The 19,329-nt window shown below is 32.4% G+C and overlaps 1 protein-coding gene across 6 annotated transcripts in view; it reads right to left on the bottom strand.

Moving 5' to 3' along the window:
* Nucleotides 1-17,613, bottom strand: part of LOC111003511 (probable phospholipid-transporting ATPase IM) — a 43,287-nt gene extending 25,674 nt beyond the window's left edge. For 3 of the 6 annotated variants that reach the window (XM_022274049.2, XM_045628199.1, XM_045628200.1), the window contains exon 1: nucleotides 5,244-5,588. In XM_022274049.2, coding sequence (XP_022129741.2) covers nucleotides 5,244-5,430 — 187 coding nt within the window. In that variant the 5' untranslated portion in view covers nucleotides 5,431-5,588. Of the gene's footprint in view, nucleotides 1-5,243; nucleotides 5,589-6,445; nucleotides 6,706-10,910; nucleotides 11,057-14,471; nucleotides 14,536-17,417 lie in introns of those variants that run through there. The other 3 variants (XM_045628201.1, XM_045628203.1, XM_045628202.1) reach the window with 3 other exon arrangements.
* Nucleotides 17,614-19,329: the final 1,716 nt, after the last annotated feature.

The raw sequence follows: 19,329 nt of genomic DNA, 5'->3' as shown, positions 1-19,329 counted from the left end.
AGTTATTATTAAATATAAATAACATCGTAAAAATGGTTACCATGGTAAAGGAACACAGCACTGACCTAATTCACATTTCATAATCAGTCTGTTTCGTTATTTTTTCATGTATAAACGGTAACTATGGTATCAGATATGCATGACTTACAGTATTGGAGTATTACTTGTTAGTTAGGTTATGTTAGAATTAAACAAATGACGAACACCTCAGTAGGATACTCATACTCTGCAACAAAAACCTTTGGAAAACCCAACGGATATAAGATATCCGTTGAACAACTTCCGTATCGATAAAACACGCTTTTCAGTAGAAAACCAAACGGTTAACAACGTCAAGTATGACAAGCAGTTTTCTGAATTTGTGTGGCCAAAGGTCTCAATGCTTAGTGTCTGACAATAGATAAAGGTACAAAATTTTTGATTTTGACATACAGAAGTCATAGTTAGTCCTAAATCTTGACTCTTATGTGTAATTAAACAAATCTCTCGTTATACTAAATGTAGAGAATTTTAAGTTTTTCTAGTAGGTACATCATAACAGCTAACAAGAAAAAACTTTTTAGTTTATTCTATTATGAGAATGTGTTTTCTTACGCATATTTAACACAGCTCGGCTCTATTTTATAGGCTTCAGAAAAATTGCATATCTAAAGACGCAACATATCTATGAATCGATTAAAATTTAAACATTCAACAACTAAAATTTATAAAGTTCAAAGAGATCGATTCGTCTAATTTCCTTCCGCTATAATTAATATTTTTGGAGTGAAATAAAAAAATAGCCCTTTACACGACAAATTCTCAAGAATAAAAATTTAACTGAACTTTTCTCATTACGCTTAACTTATAAGCACTGCAACTACAACTTCATGAAGTTGTAGTTGCAGTGCTTATTGGTTGTCATAATAATAATAATTTTATTTATTGCCAAATACAGGCCCCTGATGCAGTGAGAACTGTATCTCAGGAGCATATCACAATATATCACAATACATTAAATTTCATGTATGTGTACCAATATTATAAATACAATAATTTAACAAAGTACTTAAATAAAAAAAAATAGCGAATAAAATAAAATAAATTTATTATAATAAATTAACAGTAATCTATTTGACTTGTTCTATTTTCTTTTAATTTCTACAACGTCTTGGTTGTAAGTCAGTCCGCGATTTAACTTTTTATACAGAAATTGGTAAGAGGTTGATACTTTTAAATCCTTTTTATTTCTGATACGAGTGGTCTATCACCTATCTTATACTGTTCATTCCTTCTTATCTGTGTGCCCTTGGGCAATTTTGTACTTAATCTGACTTTCTGTACCGGAAGTTATAACTCTCTCATTATTGAGGCTATAATATAATCCAAACAATTGAATACATACTTTATATTGGATTTAAAGTATTATAACAAATTTAAGAAAATAATGTCTTCGACTTAATCTATTGTGAATTTTTAACATTACTAACAAAAGGCTAAACTTAAAGCTGTGAGCATTTCTTAACTGTTAAATCTTTCACTTAAACACATGTAGGAAGATATGATAAATTGCTTGTTTACCAATTTCCTCATTCAACCAATATCTCAGTGATTCACTTTAAGCCTGTAAAGCTTGATGTATGCAGATGAGTCATTGTGTCCGAAAACTAAGACAGACAACGTCACCCTGAGTAAATATAAAAATTATTTATTTTCTTACAAGTTTGATTCTTGTGATTATGACGTAATGGACAATATAAAAAATAACTTTTATAAATTATATGGAAAATGTAAATTGTAGCAATTTTAATTGGCTGTTTTAAACACGGATACATAGATATAAGCAGTTTTCCTTAATGAATTGAACTTGGTATGATATCTGTTATCTGCGACTGCAGGCATGAAACTTTTAGGTAATATAGAAACTACATCTGTAGCTAAGGAAATTTTGACTAGTCGTACACATACATTTACAGTCCTGACAGAAGTAAGTACAGTACATTTTGTATTACAAAAAAAAAGACCGTTAAAAACATACAATTGAGATTATCTGTTGTTGCCAAATTAGAGCGAGATACTCATCAATTGATTTCAAACAACGAATCTCTTTATATATAGGAAATCATAATAATTTCCTTATTTACTTGAACTATTATTATGCACCCACCCACTCGCATACACACTCACGCGTGTAATGATTTTTGTTAAAAATAATGGAAGAAGTTGTTGCAAAAAAAAGAAGAAAACTAACTTTGTTTTAGAATGAACAATTATGTTTGTTATGGAAGAGCTGGGAACCCTAACACAGGTGGTGTTTACTTTAAAGGGTTCCCAAACCTAACGCATTGTAATGTATCGTATATACATTTATATGTGTTTCAATATGTTAATACCAAATTGACAATAGCTTAGTATTGTCTTTTATTAACATAACTTTTACACATTTAAAGAAAAACACTTTTTAACGGATTATAGTTATGTATTATTGTATTTAAACTTATAATTATTTGTACATAATTTTAAATTTAAACCGACGTTTCGCGTGCTTTACAGCGTGCGTGGTCACGGTGACTGAGGACAAAGGTGTTAAATGTCAAAAAGTATTACAGCTGCAGAAAATGTTGTGTTATCTGTATTTATTTCTCCGGAGTTGGTATCGACTAAAAGATGTAGGGTTTTTGCAGAAATTGCTCACGGTGTCCTCCATTTTCGCGGATTGTTTATTTTGAGATTTTAATTTTGACAATAGCTGTTCAATATATATAGCTGTAGCAATAGAATCCTAGTGTACACCTACACTTTCTTGTATTTAAAATAGTTTTATCTTTATTTAAATGAATAAACACATTTTTATTTGGCTTTTCACATTTCTATCATAGTTCGTTATACTGAATTTCTATTAGAGTTTTCTATCAGTTAAGATAGATTTAAGTAAATTGTAAACTGACCTAAGCGAAAAGGCGCCGGGATGTCGCCGATCGATCAACTTATTTACAATGGATAGTACTTTCATGGGCGCCTCTGCACTACTCACATTTGTATTGCTATCGAGCTAAGGTCAGTCATTTTACGATAGTTTCATTCATACTTGACACAGTTAAGACATGGTAATGTTTGTAAAGATAGTTTATAGCTCAGAATAATGAGTTTAAAGGGTGTAAACTAGAAATATAAATAGGAAAAGCTAAGACGAAAAACTTGTAATCTTTACAGGCAATTATAGGTATTTTTGGAGGTATTGAATCTAAGACAGCAGATCTATATAATCAGTCTAATAAACAAAGCTACAAATCTAGTTTTAAGCTTTATCGCTATAATTAGGTCAAACCTTCTGTAATTATTGAAATATCCTTGAATGTGTCATAATAATCGGTTAAATTGCTAACATAAAAAGCTCGTAATGATTCCCTTTAAAATATACTATTACCTAAGCCTATTACGTCACCTAGTCTCCTGTGAATGTCATATTGTGTACAGAAAAAGAAGTCCTTGAACGAACCAAATGTTAGTGTAAACGAGCTGAAATTTGTATATGTATACTGGGGCTTTACGTTTAAAGAAACTGATGCTGGCCGGCGAGAAAAAAAAAACTCAATTTATATAAAATACATTGTTTTGTGAGTAATAGCCGCAACTTAGTCTGTGGAACGAAAGGTGACAAAAAAAACTCAATTATATATATAAAATACAATGTATGGAGGGTAATAGCCGCAACTTTGTCTATGGAAGGATATAGTTTTTCTTTGTTATTTTCAAGGTCTCATATACTATGTCGAATTCATTAAAATCTACATTGAACCGTATCTATTAAGTAAGTAAGCTAAAAGCAAATATAGTAACATCCCAAAATGAGATATTCCATAACACAAGTGACAAGGTGATCCTTTCAAAACAGAAAGGTTTTTAACGGGACTAAAACTCATTGAGTCACGGAGTAGGAAAAATATAATATTTTTGCTTGTATTTACGATTCAATATAAATTTAAACTAAAGCTCAATTGCTTCATTGTATGTTATTCACCTTACAACTTACAACCTAAATTAATGAAGACTAGCAATGGCATGAATAGATCAACATGAATAGATTTAACTCAAGTGCTTGCTAAAATTAGCGTTCTCGTTCTAAATACTTGAAAATTATGCTAAATAATTCATTTCATTTCTTTTATCATGCCCTTTCTAATTTTATCCGACATAAATTTTTACCGTGTGAACGTGTGACAAACAAAAAAAAATCGCTCAAATTATGTGATACGCAAAAATCTGCGAAAATAGAGATAATTTTTGATTAATTTTTTTTGTGCATATTATATACGAAATTTTCACAAGTCTAATTTCGAATGAAGAAACCGATACAGAAACCAAAAACATATTCACTACTCGATAATAATGAAACGTTTGCTTTGTTTCTCAAAAAATTAAAAGCAAATTTTTAAGTAATCCGATTTCATAAAACAATGAAATAATTTCAATATTTTTTGCCCGCTGGTGAATCACGCACGTTCGTTTTCAGCTTTAAAATAGTTATACGATACGGAATTAGAACTTATACGTCTTCATTTTCTCGATTATCACATAAATCCACTTGCTTTGTAAAAGTGACAATAACGCAATCACAAGATAAATACATATATATTTTTTATTGACAAAACATTAGCAAGTCGAGTCACGACTTTGTTGTAAATACGCTTCTTATATTTAGTACTTATTTCATATTGTTTCATAAAATTTACAAACAAATGTGATTTTATAATAAGCACAAATCACGGTTGACCCTTTTCTTATTTGGTATCGCGTGGGGCAAACCCCTAGATAAGTATTTATAACTAGGCATTCATAAAGTGGTGAAATATGTGGGTGAAAGGTTTAAATTGACGCAGTGAGCCAATTTCGGGTTGTTGTGTTTTAGTCCGACAAGCGTCATTAGAAGATAATAAGATATTACACGTTGAGATTACGTTAAGCGGGATCGTGAAAACCTATAACGGGCTCGACAAGCTGATCGAGCAATAACAAATGTAATTATGATTAGTGAAATGTTGGCAGATAAAATCAATAGAAGGTACATGGGGTCATACGAGGAGCGCTAAGGCGCCGCCGCCCCGGCCGTTGACCGTGCGGGGGCGCGTCTATGCGACCTTGGACATTGTGTAATATACAGAAAAAGGCCAATCAAATCGCCTTTCGGGAAGTTAATATTTTAAACATACGCCGCGGGTGTCTCTGCGGTTTTTTTCGTTTAGAAGTTGAACTGATTTACAAACCACAGACGACGAATGTGCGGAACCTATGATTGTGCTTGGTGCGGCGGCGCGGCGCGGGCTGGTCTCGTCGCACCAGCTTGCCGAGGAGCTCTAGGAGGGAGAATCGCAAGGGGCGCGGTGGCAGGCGGGGTTCGCCGCCCTCCGCGCCCAACACCTCCAGCTCGACCGCCTCCGAGCGCGCGCACATCCGCGCCGCTACCGCCGCGCCATGACGCGCCCCGGCGCGGTTGGCCACGCTGTTTCACTCCGTACCACTCTAAACCCACTATCGCAAAGCACCCGGTGCCAACAAACGCGCCCGAATCCGAAACGTGCACGTTGCGTACGACGCGCGCGCTCTGGCCCGTCGCGGGGCCGATACTCCCAGACTACACGCTAGCGCCCCCACGGCGGCGCGCGCATTCTCTTCATTACAGCCGGTGTTGCCTTCCGTATTTTCATTGCAGAAAATGCGGGAATTACCTAATGACTAGACGGCATCAATTTAAATCACAAACTTTCAGGTTTCGGTTTTCGTCAGGTGACTTTAATTAGTCAACAAAATCACAATAATCCTTCAAAAATATACGATATACTAACGAATATAAAAAACGTAGTATATAATATGTACTTCACGCTTCGTATTATCTAGTGTCCTATTTCTAACAAAAACTTATTTCAATAGAAACGTTTTTTGATAACGTATATACATACGTATATACATATATGTAATTATACTAGAACAAAGTTCTACAAATAATCGATTGCCCATTCAACCACTTACCAGCTGTTCAGTTTCGCAAGGGAAAATGATTAAGATATATATATAATTCAAACGGAATCCCTTTATATTTTATTAAATCTGATTTCGATCTAGACAAACTTAGGAAATTATGCTCGAGAGAGTGGCCCCGGGGCATGAGTGGCTAGTTTAGTACCGTTTAGAAATGGCCATCTTTGCGTCGCCAATTATTTATCTACACGCTATTCAAAGTACAAAACACTTATTTTTTGAAATTTTCTATTATCTCTAGAACCGGTAGATAGTATCACAGTACGTCTACAAGACATTGTCATACTGCAGAGATCTTACTTAAGTATACCTGTAGTTAAACAATGTTATGTACGGAACATCTATAGCGATGACCTTATTTTAAGCAATACCATTGGCAATATTAAACCTTAGAAAACGTCCTTCGAGGTCAAGACTTCAAAGTACTCACCTTGGCCATGTGTTCTCGCTGAGGATTTTCCCATGTCGGCCACACCATCGACACACATATACACACACGCGCACGACACTTACACTAACACGTTCTACTTATACTTATAAGGTCGGAGTAAAAGAGGCGTACAAAAGTTACACTTTACTAAGGACACTTGAGTATTGGTCTTTCATATCGCTGGCGGTAGGGTAGCGAGATGTGCGGAGGGCCACGCGGTGCGATCGGCATCCTGCACTCCCAAATGGCACTCCACCGTCCTGCAACAAAAAATATATATCTCATATTAAACTACTATTTTTAATGCAAAAAAAATTCTGTAATAAAATGAAAGCTGATAAACATTTCTTAGATCTTAGTTAAACTAATATTAAATCCATTAAATATGGTGTTTTAATTATTCAAAGGGACTGACCAAAAGACGCATTACGGTATTTTCATTATGTCAATCATAAATTTGACCATCATAGCATTGACCCTTAATAAATAAATCCTACAATGTATATACTAGTTGCAACCTACATAAAACAAACAAAAGCAGACAAAACACTCGCTAAACACTTCCTAGAATTAGCAATCAACTAACGAATGATCTAACAGAACGAAACTTGTAATTAACGGCCATGAGATTTACGACTACAACATAGGCCTATAAATGGGACAAAGTATTACTCCGGCGCCTAGTGACGGTAAAATCAAGCCGTGCTCGTAATGAGACAATCAATTTTGATTGAAAGAATTGAGATGCGCTGCTAGATATCACACACTGCCCACATGTTGACATTTTGCGTTGTTATTTGAACTGACTTATAAACGTACCTAATATTTAAACTCTTACAAAGCATTTGTCAAGTAATATTTTTTCTATATTTTTGTCAAACTTGAATTTGATTATCTTAAGTGTCTAAAGATCCCAATTTGAATTTTTTCTTATTTCCAATAGAGATTCTTCTAAATATTAATAGATACAGGTTCAAAGTCACAAGTGGCTTAGTTAAAATCTAGATCTATGAACTTTAACTTAAATGAACGTCGTATACCAGAAATACTTTGTTATCACTTTAATTATGAAGTTCTTCAAATAATTATAATATAATGATTTAGTCAAAGACTCTTAAGCTAAAAGTATAATACAAAAATGTACCATTAAAATTAATAACCTAATTACGTCACATGACCATAATTAAAATATCAATTAAGATTGCATTATACCTTATACAAAGGAGTCGAGGGAATATAGTTGCACAATATTCCAATAGCAATTCTCAGAAAAGCTTAATTCTGAGAATATTTACGAAATGAATTTTATCTGCACGAAACCATACCTTCGGGAGCGGGTTAACATTACATATAAATTCAACTATTTAGGAGTAAAACAAATTCCAGCATAATCTAATAATACACGGGATATTTATATGAAAATAAATATTCGGGTAAGTTTTTGTAATGTCATGATAGAAGTCATATTAAACAGACAATTTCGTACTTTTTTTAAAAATTATTACGCCGTTTTTAGCCACGCATACAGAACATAGATAAGACTTTTTCGTGCGAAACGGTAATTTTAAAAGACTTATTTAAATTTGAAAAAGATCCCAGTCTATTGAATATGTTGCGAATGAGTATTTAAATGATTGTCAGTTTAACACTTTGTTAAAACGCGATAAACTTAATTATTAAGCGAGTAATTAAAATTTAATAACGCATTGAGTTGAAAACAGGAAAATCTAGTATAAATAATATTAAACTTTTAAATAGCAATATTATTTTTAATATCTCGGAATACAAAGGATATCTTGGGTGGTTTAGCAAACGGTGACGAGGATGAAAGACAAGTGGAAGAAATTGGAGTACGCCTTCACTTCGTCGGAGGTCATATACTAATGTTAAATGTTAACAGTTTCTGTAATCCTGATGATGTAGAACTCAAATAAAGGCAATTTTTCACACTTAAGATTTGTTGTATATCGTATGTATTAAAATTGGCCCCTAACTTTGAGAAAACGTGTCAACAATATTACTAACTTGACGAAAGTGCTTACAAAACCCATGCTGACATTCCAATAAATTAATATAGATCGTATTCACATTAAACCCTGCACATAAAAATCTCTACACATTTACGTACATCTAGAAAGATGTATTATATAAATTAAATTACCGATTCACTGACGCATATTGTAGTTGAATCCTGCATTGAATTCGGCTTAAAGTAAATAGTGAAGTTTCTTCGATATTTGCATGATTACATAAGATTCGATCATTTCAAGATTATTAAGGCCTAGGTCAAGTTCATTTTATTTATGAACCTCATAATTAAAACGTAATTGATTTGAAACAAGGAGACTATGTATAACACTGGAGAGTGACATCATGAGTGGGAGCCTTGAGCTGCAATCTTAGACATTACATTTTCGTATGGAACGAACCCCTTAGGGCTTTGACTGAGCGATTTACTTAATGTTGAGCGACCTTTGTGAATTTCTCCTACATGCGATAATCGAGCTAAACAAGACGAGATTATACCTCGCAAGTAAATTTCTATATATAAAATACGAGAGATAGAATATGGCGATAAAATAGAAGATGGCGTCATAGCCAAGGTATGTAATTGGAGGTGCCAATAATTTATCAAAGTATGAAGTTTTGACTAGAGTTCAACCCAGAACAAGTATTAAACAAAATAGTACTTATTTCACATTTTTTGCTATGTACATTTAAAACAGTCACTTAGGGTCTGTTTCACAATGTCCGGATAAGTTCCATATAAGCTATTTATTACTTATTGGTAGGATAAACAGTATTTTTGCCTTTCAGTACTGTCAGATAGCGCTATTCGTTATGAAACGCCAAGTATCTTATTCGGAACTTTTATCTTTCGAATAATTTATGTGTTGCATAGCTATTTGGTACTTTACCCATACATTGTGAAACAGGCTCTTAGAGTGTAACATAGCATCATTTATAGAGAAAATTGTAATAGTTAATGCTGTAAATAAGCAACATTCTACAGCGAAGAAATATTTATCACATACACAATTTGATTGGCAACATTTAACCTTATTGAATTCTATACAACGGAGCTACTCTATCAACACGAAAGGGATTTATAATATATATAAGTACCTACTTGAGATATAATTACCTGTATGACACATGAAAGTATACTGTTATAGTACGTGACGAAATTAGCATTGCATAAGCATACCATTGCTTGGAAAAACTGAACTTTGCGAGCATTTAACTTATTGAATTTAATATTATATGAAAAATTTAATCCTGTCATCTACGGTAAATCAACGGCGTGTGTCAGCCACAGAAAACTAAAAGAAACATAGGTAGTTCACACATCACACAAACATTAAAGTTTGTCATATAAGATGACCTACTCGGTACTCATATGTATTTGTTTTTTAAACTGTTAATACTATAAACTGTTCTTCGCTGGTGAAGTTTATGAAATCAATCAAGTTATATACCTAACCTCATCTTACTTTAAAAATATTTAAACATATGAACCAGCTAGTTGACCAACGTGTATGGGGGTCTTAGGTCAGCTCTGCCTCAACGAGCAATAATTTCGACTAGTTTATGACACTAAATAGTGACCAAAGTGGAACAATTTAATATATCTAAAACCACCGATAGTCATGACGCATAGACATAATGTTACCTGCAGCAAAATATAAAATCCTATTAGAAAATGTTTATGCGACGTAAAACAATGCTGTTTCCAATAATTTATCAAATTTCCGTTTTCCCAAACACACCACAGAGATAGATTTAGATGTATACGCCATATGTCCTATGGGGCAACTTGATTTTTACATGTACTATGTATTCGAAAAATATTTGTAATTTGAATTTACGTTCTTCGTTACATGCTTTACTTACTGTGTATCGTAAACAATATTCTAGTAATTTCTTCTTCAAATGGAAAAATATAATAGGTATAATTTAAGTGTCTTTAATTTAACGATTTTTTTTTAAATTATAATTTATGTATGTTGAATGGCCCTCCATAATAATTTCAGTGAGACTAAGGATATCATAAGCATGTCCTTACCACTATCGTACGATTTTGAATTTTTGTACGCTCATTTATAGGACTTTAATTTGTATTGTCTTGAATAATATAAAACTTATATATATTAATAATTCAATAAACATATTTCTTTTTGGATAAGGAAGGTCATACCCACTTTTAAGCTGCACTTTAGCGAAAGCGTAAAATATCGCAGTGGTATTTGCAACAAGAAACAGGTTAATACACTATGAGATTCATATTAAAATGTACCAGGTCAGTATTCAAGGGTAACCAGTAAAATAGCAAAACTTGGAAGAAAGCAACGTTACCTTTCTTTATATATGTAATGAATATTAAGCACAAAACGATTGACTATCACTTGAACTATATAATAAAACATCATAAAAAATAAGGACTTAAAAATAATTAAAAACTTACATTACAAATGGTCATCACAATTATTTCTACTACACTTTAAGGCACAATTTAAACACAAGATAATTGATATGTTCGAAATTCAAATTTCCCTTTCGCTACCCATACGTGCGGCTGGCAGCGAACAAGTTGACGCACTGTTTTGATAGTGTAGCGTTTTAGCGTACGTAATGGCAAGGTGAGTGGGTGGTATTTAGCTGGGCCCGCTATTAATTTCTTTTCTTTTCGTAATTTTCACTTTCAGAAACGACAAAACATCATGCTCATACATTTGTTGAATGTTCCGTAATGTTGTTTTATATAATTGGGACGATCTATATTTCGTATTAGAAAAAACTAGGCCAGTGAATTAGACCTACATTCTTAGTAGCTACATTATAAGCCGACATTTCTACAAATTAATATAAATGCTGTTGTATGGTGTATGGGACATAGGTGTCACTTTAGGTTTTTTTTTTATAGTTCCACCAATCCGAAACTATTTTGCTGGAAAACACAAGGTAAAACAAAGGTGTTGTTTTGAAAATAATAAAGATTGCAAAATATATCAATTAGTAGATTTTTAAACCAATTCGCAGTCGTCCTTAACTTACTTTCGATTTCAAAACTATTAATTCACGACCATACTAAAAGCCGTCCATACCAAACCGGAATATATCGAGAAGCAGTTTCTGACATCTACATTATTTAAGATACAATACTACGCCGCTTCATCTAAAAAATATATTTTTCATACCATATGTATAAATATCAAACAATTTGATGAATTCCTTTGTCTTATGAAATAAACTTAAAAACATCCATAAAAATACGTGTTTTAAATTTAAAAAATGTGTACGGTAGTTTTTGAGATAATCCTATTTATAAAGACTATGATATTTTAATTTGATTTATTTGATTAGGTAACCTGAGAGAACTTGAACATAGTCATAATGTGTAGGTAAAGAAAAAACAGCGGAAACTATCTATTTTTAGATACATCGTGTGAAATGTGCGGAATAAAACCTTTCTAAGGTGTTTTATGTGTTACACAATTTACTGAAGCTTAGGTCACTAGATTTTAACACAGACAACAAGATTTACTTGTTATAATACTTTGCACAATCTGTTTCTAGTAAAATACAATATTCGTGTTTAGATATAGCCAGTATCTGTGGAACCATGTTTTTAAGTACCTCCATAATTTTACGACATATATTTTTGTAAATCTAGACATCGATAGTCTATATTATTATAATGCGGAACTGAATTTCTTCAGAGATATTAATTCAATAGAGATCTGAGATCACGTCGTTTTAATAATATTTCGTATATTTCACGTATAACGCTAGTTTAAACTAGGTCTCTCATTTATAACAAACAAACAGAGAAAACGACAAGTCACGTCGAATGCGATCGATATATAAACCTATGTACGGTATGTATATTAAATTTCCAATGTAATAAAGTTGGGTGCGCGTGCACTGAACGCACTAAGCAAAGCGGTTCTTAATACAACTCTTGCGCAAAGCAATGACAATGTGAACGCTGTGTATGCTGATTGCTAACCTAATATAGTTGATTAACATGTCAAAACATATTAGGGTTTGAAATATTACCAATAAAAGTTATTTTATTCATAAAAAATAGTATTTTATTGGTAATATCTACCTTTTAATATGGAAATAAAATTACAACTATGGTAACAAAGACAGATATTCAGACATCTTAATAGATTTAATCTAAATGTCAAATAAAAAAATTGAACCTCATAAAATTTATGTTTTGATTGAAATGTTCCTTGTAAAACGATGAACTCAACGTTTTTATTAGCACTACGGAATTTTACAAGATATTTACCTTAACTTCTTAAACGTTTGATGTTAGTTTATATGATGGCTAACAAAGCAGCGATGCGACAGAAAGCCGTGTCCGAATTTTTACTGCATAATTAAGCGTAAACAATGATAATAGAATCTGATGATACCATAGATAGGGGTTAGGTATTTTATTAATATTGTCTTACGGACAAATTGTAGTATTAATTGCTAAACTTTATTAGACAATGTAATTAAAGAATATACATTTTGACTTAAAGCAAAGTACTCTTGCGGCATGACTTCTATAAATCATAATTATACATTTTTATACAATGTTAAAAGATCTAATAATAAAGCACTGTGGCGGGGAGTGTCAGCCGCTAACTCCCGGATTAAAACTTCAAGTATTTTGACAGTGGCGACGCCTATAAAATTAGTTAACTCACTAGTTATGTAACCTTACATTAGTTAAGTCACATATATATAAAATAATAACAAGCGTATACCAAATGTTAGTAATCAACGCACTCAACCAAAATGAACCCCTGATGTCTTTTTCACACTTATAGATTGTAATATAACATTCTTGTTTCCGATACTATCCAAAAGGTTGCATACACTTGTATCGCAGTATCTGCTTCTTATTTTAAATTATAAGCCCATATTTTAAACGATTATAGCTAGTGAACAAACCGCTTCAAACAAAGTGTTTTATTTAACATATATTTAAACATATCTTCAACAACCGCCACCGAACTTAACTCACGTGAGCAGAAATTTACAATTGTGCCTAGCACAAACAATTTTGACTTTTATATACACCAAGAGTTTTAAAAGTTAGCACGGACATTTAAATAACAAAATGCCGCATCGTTCGTAATAACCTCTGTTATATGGTACATAAGGTGACATTAACGTCAATAACACAATATAATCCGAAATTCGTAAATTATAGATTACCGATAAGCCATTAAAACTGGCAAATCACTCGTGCCCATTAGTTATAACAAAGGTTACGATGACCCGTTTGCACAATTCCACGTTCCACTTTCAGGCACATTAGGAGTTCAGCAAGGTACGTGATTTAGGCGCGGCCCCTGCGATGCGGTCATCTCTGACATACCTATAACTCGACCCTTTCTTACTGATTAGACCGGTAATGGCTAGAATGACCATTATAAATAGGGATTGATTGAGCTATCTAGCGTCTAACATAACTTTCGTAGGATCTAGTATCTGTACATTAAGCGTAATAACTTACATTTAAGCTTATCTAAGCAAGGTAGCATTTTAGAGCAGCAATAAAAGTATATTATATTTATTAAAACTGAGTCGATTTTAAATCGTATTTTTATAACAGAATCAATTTATTTTAGATTAGTGGTTAAACCGTGAAGACCTCACAAACTCAATTTAAACGAAATAAATTGTCACTTTCAATTAATATTCAATCTAAATAGTTGTAGAAATAAATGAATTTAATGTTGAATTACATTATCAGTTAACAAGTTATCTAATTAATTCATAATTTTGAAATATACTTTTCCTTTTCATTAAAATATTTTGTATGTATATAGTACAGATGCCATTGCTATAAACGTGAATAAAAATAACGGATAAAAGGTTGTTATAGCAAATTGTGATTGGTTTAAGTACAATTTTATCATAACTATACATTAGTTGATAGCATTATATAACAATAAAACATGTACAAATTATCAAGAATATAGTATAATTTCTAATTAAATATGTAAATTATACTTACGATAAGTCAAAATAAGTACCGCGGAATTAGCTGGCTGCTACTCCGTAGTGCCATAATTAAGTACCTGTTACAAATTAATTATCTATTATTTAACAAATCATGCAAATACCAAATACTTGAATGACAAAAAAAAGCAGACTGGGTTAGAAATTGGTCTATTTGATAACGAAACCTTTATTTCACCAGATTTTCTTTGCAAATTGATACTTTACTGCACGTATGCACTTCGTAAATATGTTTGTAGTTTAGATTAGTTCCAAGAACACCTATAAAGTGGACCCATGAAAACATGGTGTGCATACAAAAATATATTGTTACTATAATGTATTATGATAATGTTTCCATATTTCTAATGGCGTTATGGAAACAGATACCATAGACTGTTACAAAAATACCACATAACTCCTTGCTTTTTATACAGAATATAACTTTGTATATACATTTCCTTCCGGCGAAACTAAGGTTGTTCATATAACCCGGTCATGTGATATTGGGGAAACCGGGGTGTGGCAAGCACCACGAAATGTCGTGCCATTTTCCGTGGTGACGTCACGGGCCACTCCTGACATTTCTGCGAAGCAACAACAAAGCCCTGCCTACCATGATAACAGAAAGACCTTAATAACTCCCCAGACCTTCTTTATTTGCGATCGCCCACTATTCTGCCAAGTGCCACCCTATTTCCACCTTGGCATTTTTAGTTTCTAGCTATATCACGGAATTTCGGTATTCGATGACATTTTGACGTTGTTATAAAGAGCAATTTACAACACATTTTAAATTAGTTTCTTTTAAGTGTAAAAGCGTTAAACTGTTGAGTATCATAAAAAAGAAAGTTTTTTGAAAACGTCTAAATGATTAATTAGAAGGTTATTTTCTTGGTAGGCTATACGATCTTTGTCTGTTCATCTTTACAAAATTCAAAATATAGGGTAGGCATATTAAGGTCACACACAGCAATCAATAAATTGATAGCTTATTCTTGTATTAGTATCCACATATGTACTGACTATATTTGCGAGTTTATAAAATTAACGAGAATAATATGTAAAAATAATGTATACTCTCAATTTTATTTGTAAGTTAAGGACTTTAATTTCAAGTCACACAAAAATAATATATTTGAAAATAATTGAATTGGTTGTGTCTAGTTTTTATTTAAAATATTATTTATGTACTTTATTGAATAGGTCTTTTGTTGTTGCTCAATAATGGTTTTATCATAAGGCTCGCCAGTTTCCTCACGATGATTTTCTTTTCCCTACGTATTATTTAGACACAAAATAGAAAATCCATTAGCCATTACCGCTCAGCAACTAACCTAAAGACATGACCCTACTGGAAAGATGAATAAATATAAATCGGCTATCTATCGCAAAAAGGAAGTTCAAGGTCTAAGGTAAGGCTTCGACATTCGATAGTCTTTTCAATAAATAATTTATCGCGTAATTGTCAACAACCGTGAGATTGCTAGCAGCCGGTTTATTTTACGGGTAACCTGAATAAGTGACATACTACTCAAAGCTAGGGCACTTATTACTTCTACATTCACAAGGGTTATCACAACACTCAATTATTTTACATACATTATTTGACTAGATTGTTAATAGTTATAAACAATCAGTAAATAATCTTAGAATGTCTTAATTTTTCTTATAGACATGACCTGATTAATACCAAAACTTTATTACACAGCAATCAATAATTAAACCAGTAATGTTGGTAAAACATGTTACTCTCAATCCCGAGGATATGCATACAATTCCAATCACCAATTAATTTGTAATGTAGGCTATTAGCACTTTGTTGTGCAATAAGACTGACAAGGAGAGCAAACCTTTGCAAAAATTATATTAATAATAACATTAATATAATTTTTGCAAAGACTTGCTATAAATATATATTTTTTTACCTCATAATAACTATAAAGTTATTATGAGGTAAAAAAATATGATTTAGTCACTTGAAACTGCAAATATTTGTAGGTAATGTTTATGTGATTGGCTGTTTTAATCATATGACTCTTAAGTAACTAACTAAAAGACATTTGTGAACAATTAATTTTGGAGATATGATAAAATAAATACATCTTAGATATGTTATGCATATAGTTATAGTGACTCCAACACTAATTTTATTTTGGATATATGTAAAACACCATAAAGGGATATTCAAAGTCAAGATTACTTAGAAAGACTTCCAAATCAATCAAACACAAATTTGACATTAAAAGAAGCTGTACTAAGCGGTATGTATGCTTAGGGCCTTATAAATATATTTTAATTAAAATGGCTATATGTGCGAGTGCCTATTAACAAAGTATGTATTAATGTACAGTTTATTCATGACTGTCATGTCTGAATATGTTGTGATTATCTTATGTCAAGATTGTCTGTTAAAAAAAATTAACATATATAGTATATATATATTTGTGTTGTTTTCTAAATAAGTTTCAAATTAGATCTTATTTAAACCTATCATAAATTATAATATACATAAGATCCAATATAGGAAAAAGTAAAAGATTTGGTTAGATATTAACAAGAAAGACATTTCAATTGATGTTATATATTAAATGTGATTAAAAATAAATATTATCTTATTGGGAAACAAATGGTTAGGGATGTTTTCTTGATTATGCATATAAAGAATATATTCAGATTTATTATATTCAAATTAAAAGTGCATCCATTTCATTGTAAAGCTTATAGTTTACAACAGGTTGGCTATATTTTAGCATTCTAAAAATAGAAACATTACATTCTAATATTTTGTACGAACTTAAACCCTTCAGTCTGAAATCTATCTTAAAGTTATCCATACAGTCTATTCTATGTTCTAGTAATAAACATATCAAATTTTTAAAAGTGAAAGTAGAAAAGTTGGCAACAAACATCGTTATTGCTAATCATCTTGAGAAAATCTTATAATACAAAAGACACTTACTAATTAATTGTTATCCAAGTTTTCTTTTAAATAAAATTCATTTAAGCCTAATATGAGATGTATAGTAAATCGAGAAAATCTTTTTATCGACAAACACTGCATTACCGAGCAAACCACAGTTCACAAATTACACGACACGGGATTTGCATTCAATCGACGGAATTCGCATCACCATTCACATTTCACATTTGATTCAACTATATTCAAGTCTGAAATCAAAACTTTCTGTCAAAAATGTATATTATTGACATTTAGGTATGACGTATATTGTCAATTGTCATTATATATTACTTAGCTACGTAGATAGAGTATAGAACTAGATAGGCTTCTAAAATCACAATAATAACTAAAGAGAGAAGACATTAACGTGAAATACTTAAGTGCGAGCGAAACAGAGTATCAGTTTTTCTATCTCAATTTGCGTATCGGGTTTTATTTGTTTACCACCGAGACCTTGGTGCTTCCAAACATATTTTTAGTGCAAACCGACTAAATTGCGAATAATGTTACGAACGTCAGGTAGTTGCCACACTTCGTGTCCGTTGTAAATAGTTGGATTATAATATTCGCTATCTTACACGCTGTACGCTGATGCCTGGTCCTTCCATAGTCCGTCTACGCTTAGCTAAAAAACAACATTGTCTGAGATGGTGATTGGTGTTAAGAGTAGGGTCTTAACAGAATATCTGTTGAATTCAAGTCTGGCTTAGATGCTAATAATTTTATGTCTAATCCCATTGCCAAAAAATCAACTTGCTCCACTCGTTTGTTACGAAAAATGGCGAATCTGGTATATTAGTGGAATTGTAAGAGTATTCCTAATAAAAAAATTGAATTAACTTTTCTGATCAATAAATTCTCTCCATCTATTCTAGCAATTTCGGAGACTTGGTTATTGCCGGATTCCCGCTTTAGGGTTTCTGGGTATCGGTGTCTCCGAGATGACAGGGATGATGGCTATGCTGGCTGTGTCTTTAGCCTGTCAGCCGATCCTTCACCTTCCACTAATTATCCCTAGCTCATAGTGATGGTATTATTTCAATTGCTGTGAGGGCTTTTAATATCTCGTTTATGTCTGTTTATATTCCCCATCTCCATTTCGATCTCTTTTCTGGTATACGTTCTATTATCCTTTCGGTTCCTCCTCCTGTTGTCATATTGGGTGATTTCAATGCCCACCATGTTTCTTGGGGTTGTCATTCCTCAGATTCTTTTGGGTACCTTCTACTAGATTTACCCAATAATATAATCATAAGTGGCGTGAATAATGGGTGTCCTACGAGAATGAGTCTTCGATCTCAGAATACCGTAAGCGTAGGGTATTTATCTCTTTGTTTTCTCTTTTCTATCTTGGTGGGTTATTAAGAGCACATGTGGAAGTGACCATTTCCCTATTTTAATTGGAGTGTTACTCGCCTTTTACCCTCTCTAAAAATTTAAACTGATTCAGGCCAATTGGTCAGACTTTTCATCTTCTATTGAGTCTAAGATAGCTGTGCTCCCCGCAGTTTCTGCTGAAAACTACCTAGCTTCGTAAAATGATTTTGTCAACTCCCTTACTTCATCTGCCAGTTGTTGTAAGCATGTAAAATTTTTAGACTCAAAATTAAACGGTGTTTCTCATTTCAACCATGTGTTTAAAAAAAAGAGTGTTAACGTTCTCCGTTCATCATCTGGTGTGACATGGGGAGCACATGACTGTGACTGTGGTACGAAATCATTTTGATTATGGCACCTTTTAGATCCTGGCAACAAGCAAGCCCTTGACATAATTTCCAAAATTCAATCAAAATCTTTACGCTATGAAATTCTCACCCATCAATGCTCTCATAAAATATAATAGAATGTGCTGACCCCCCGCTGCATTTACGTAAACAATTTTTAAGTGACCGCTTCTTCATCAAAGTCCTTC

Source organism: Pieris rapae, chromosome 5 (assembly GCF_905147795.1).
Source record: "Pieris rapae chromosome 5, ilPieRapa1.1, whole genome shotgun sequence".
Taxonomy (NCBI): Eukaryota; Metazoa; Arthropoda; class Insecta; order Lepidoptera; family Pieridae; genus Pieris; species Pieris rapae.
Note: the sequence above shows the minus strand (reverse complement) of the source record. Positions and strands in the feature narration are given on the sequence as shown.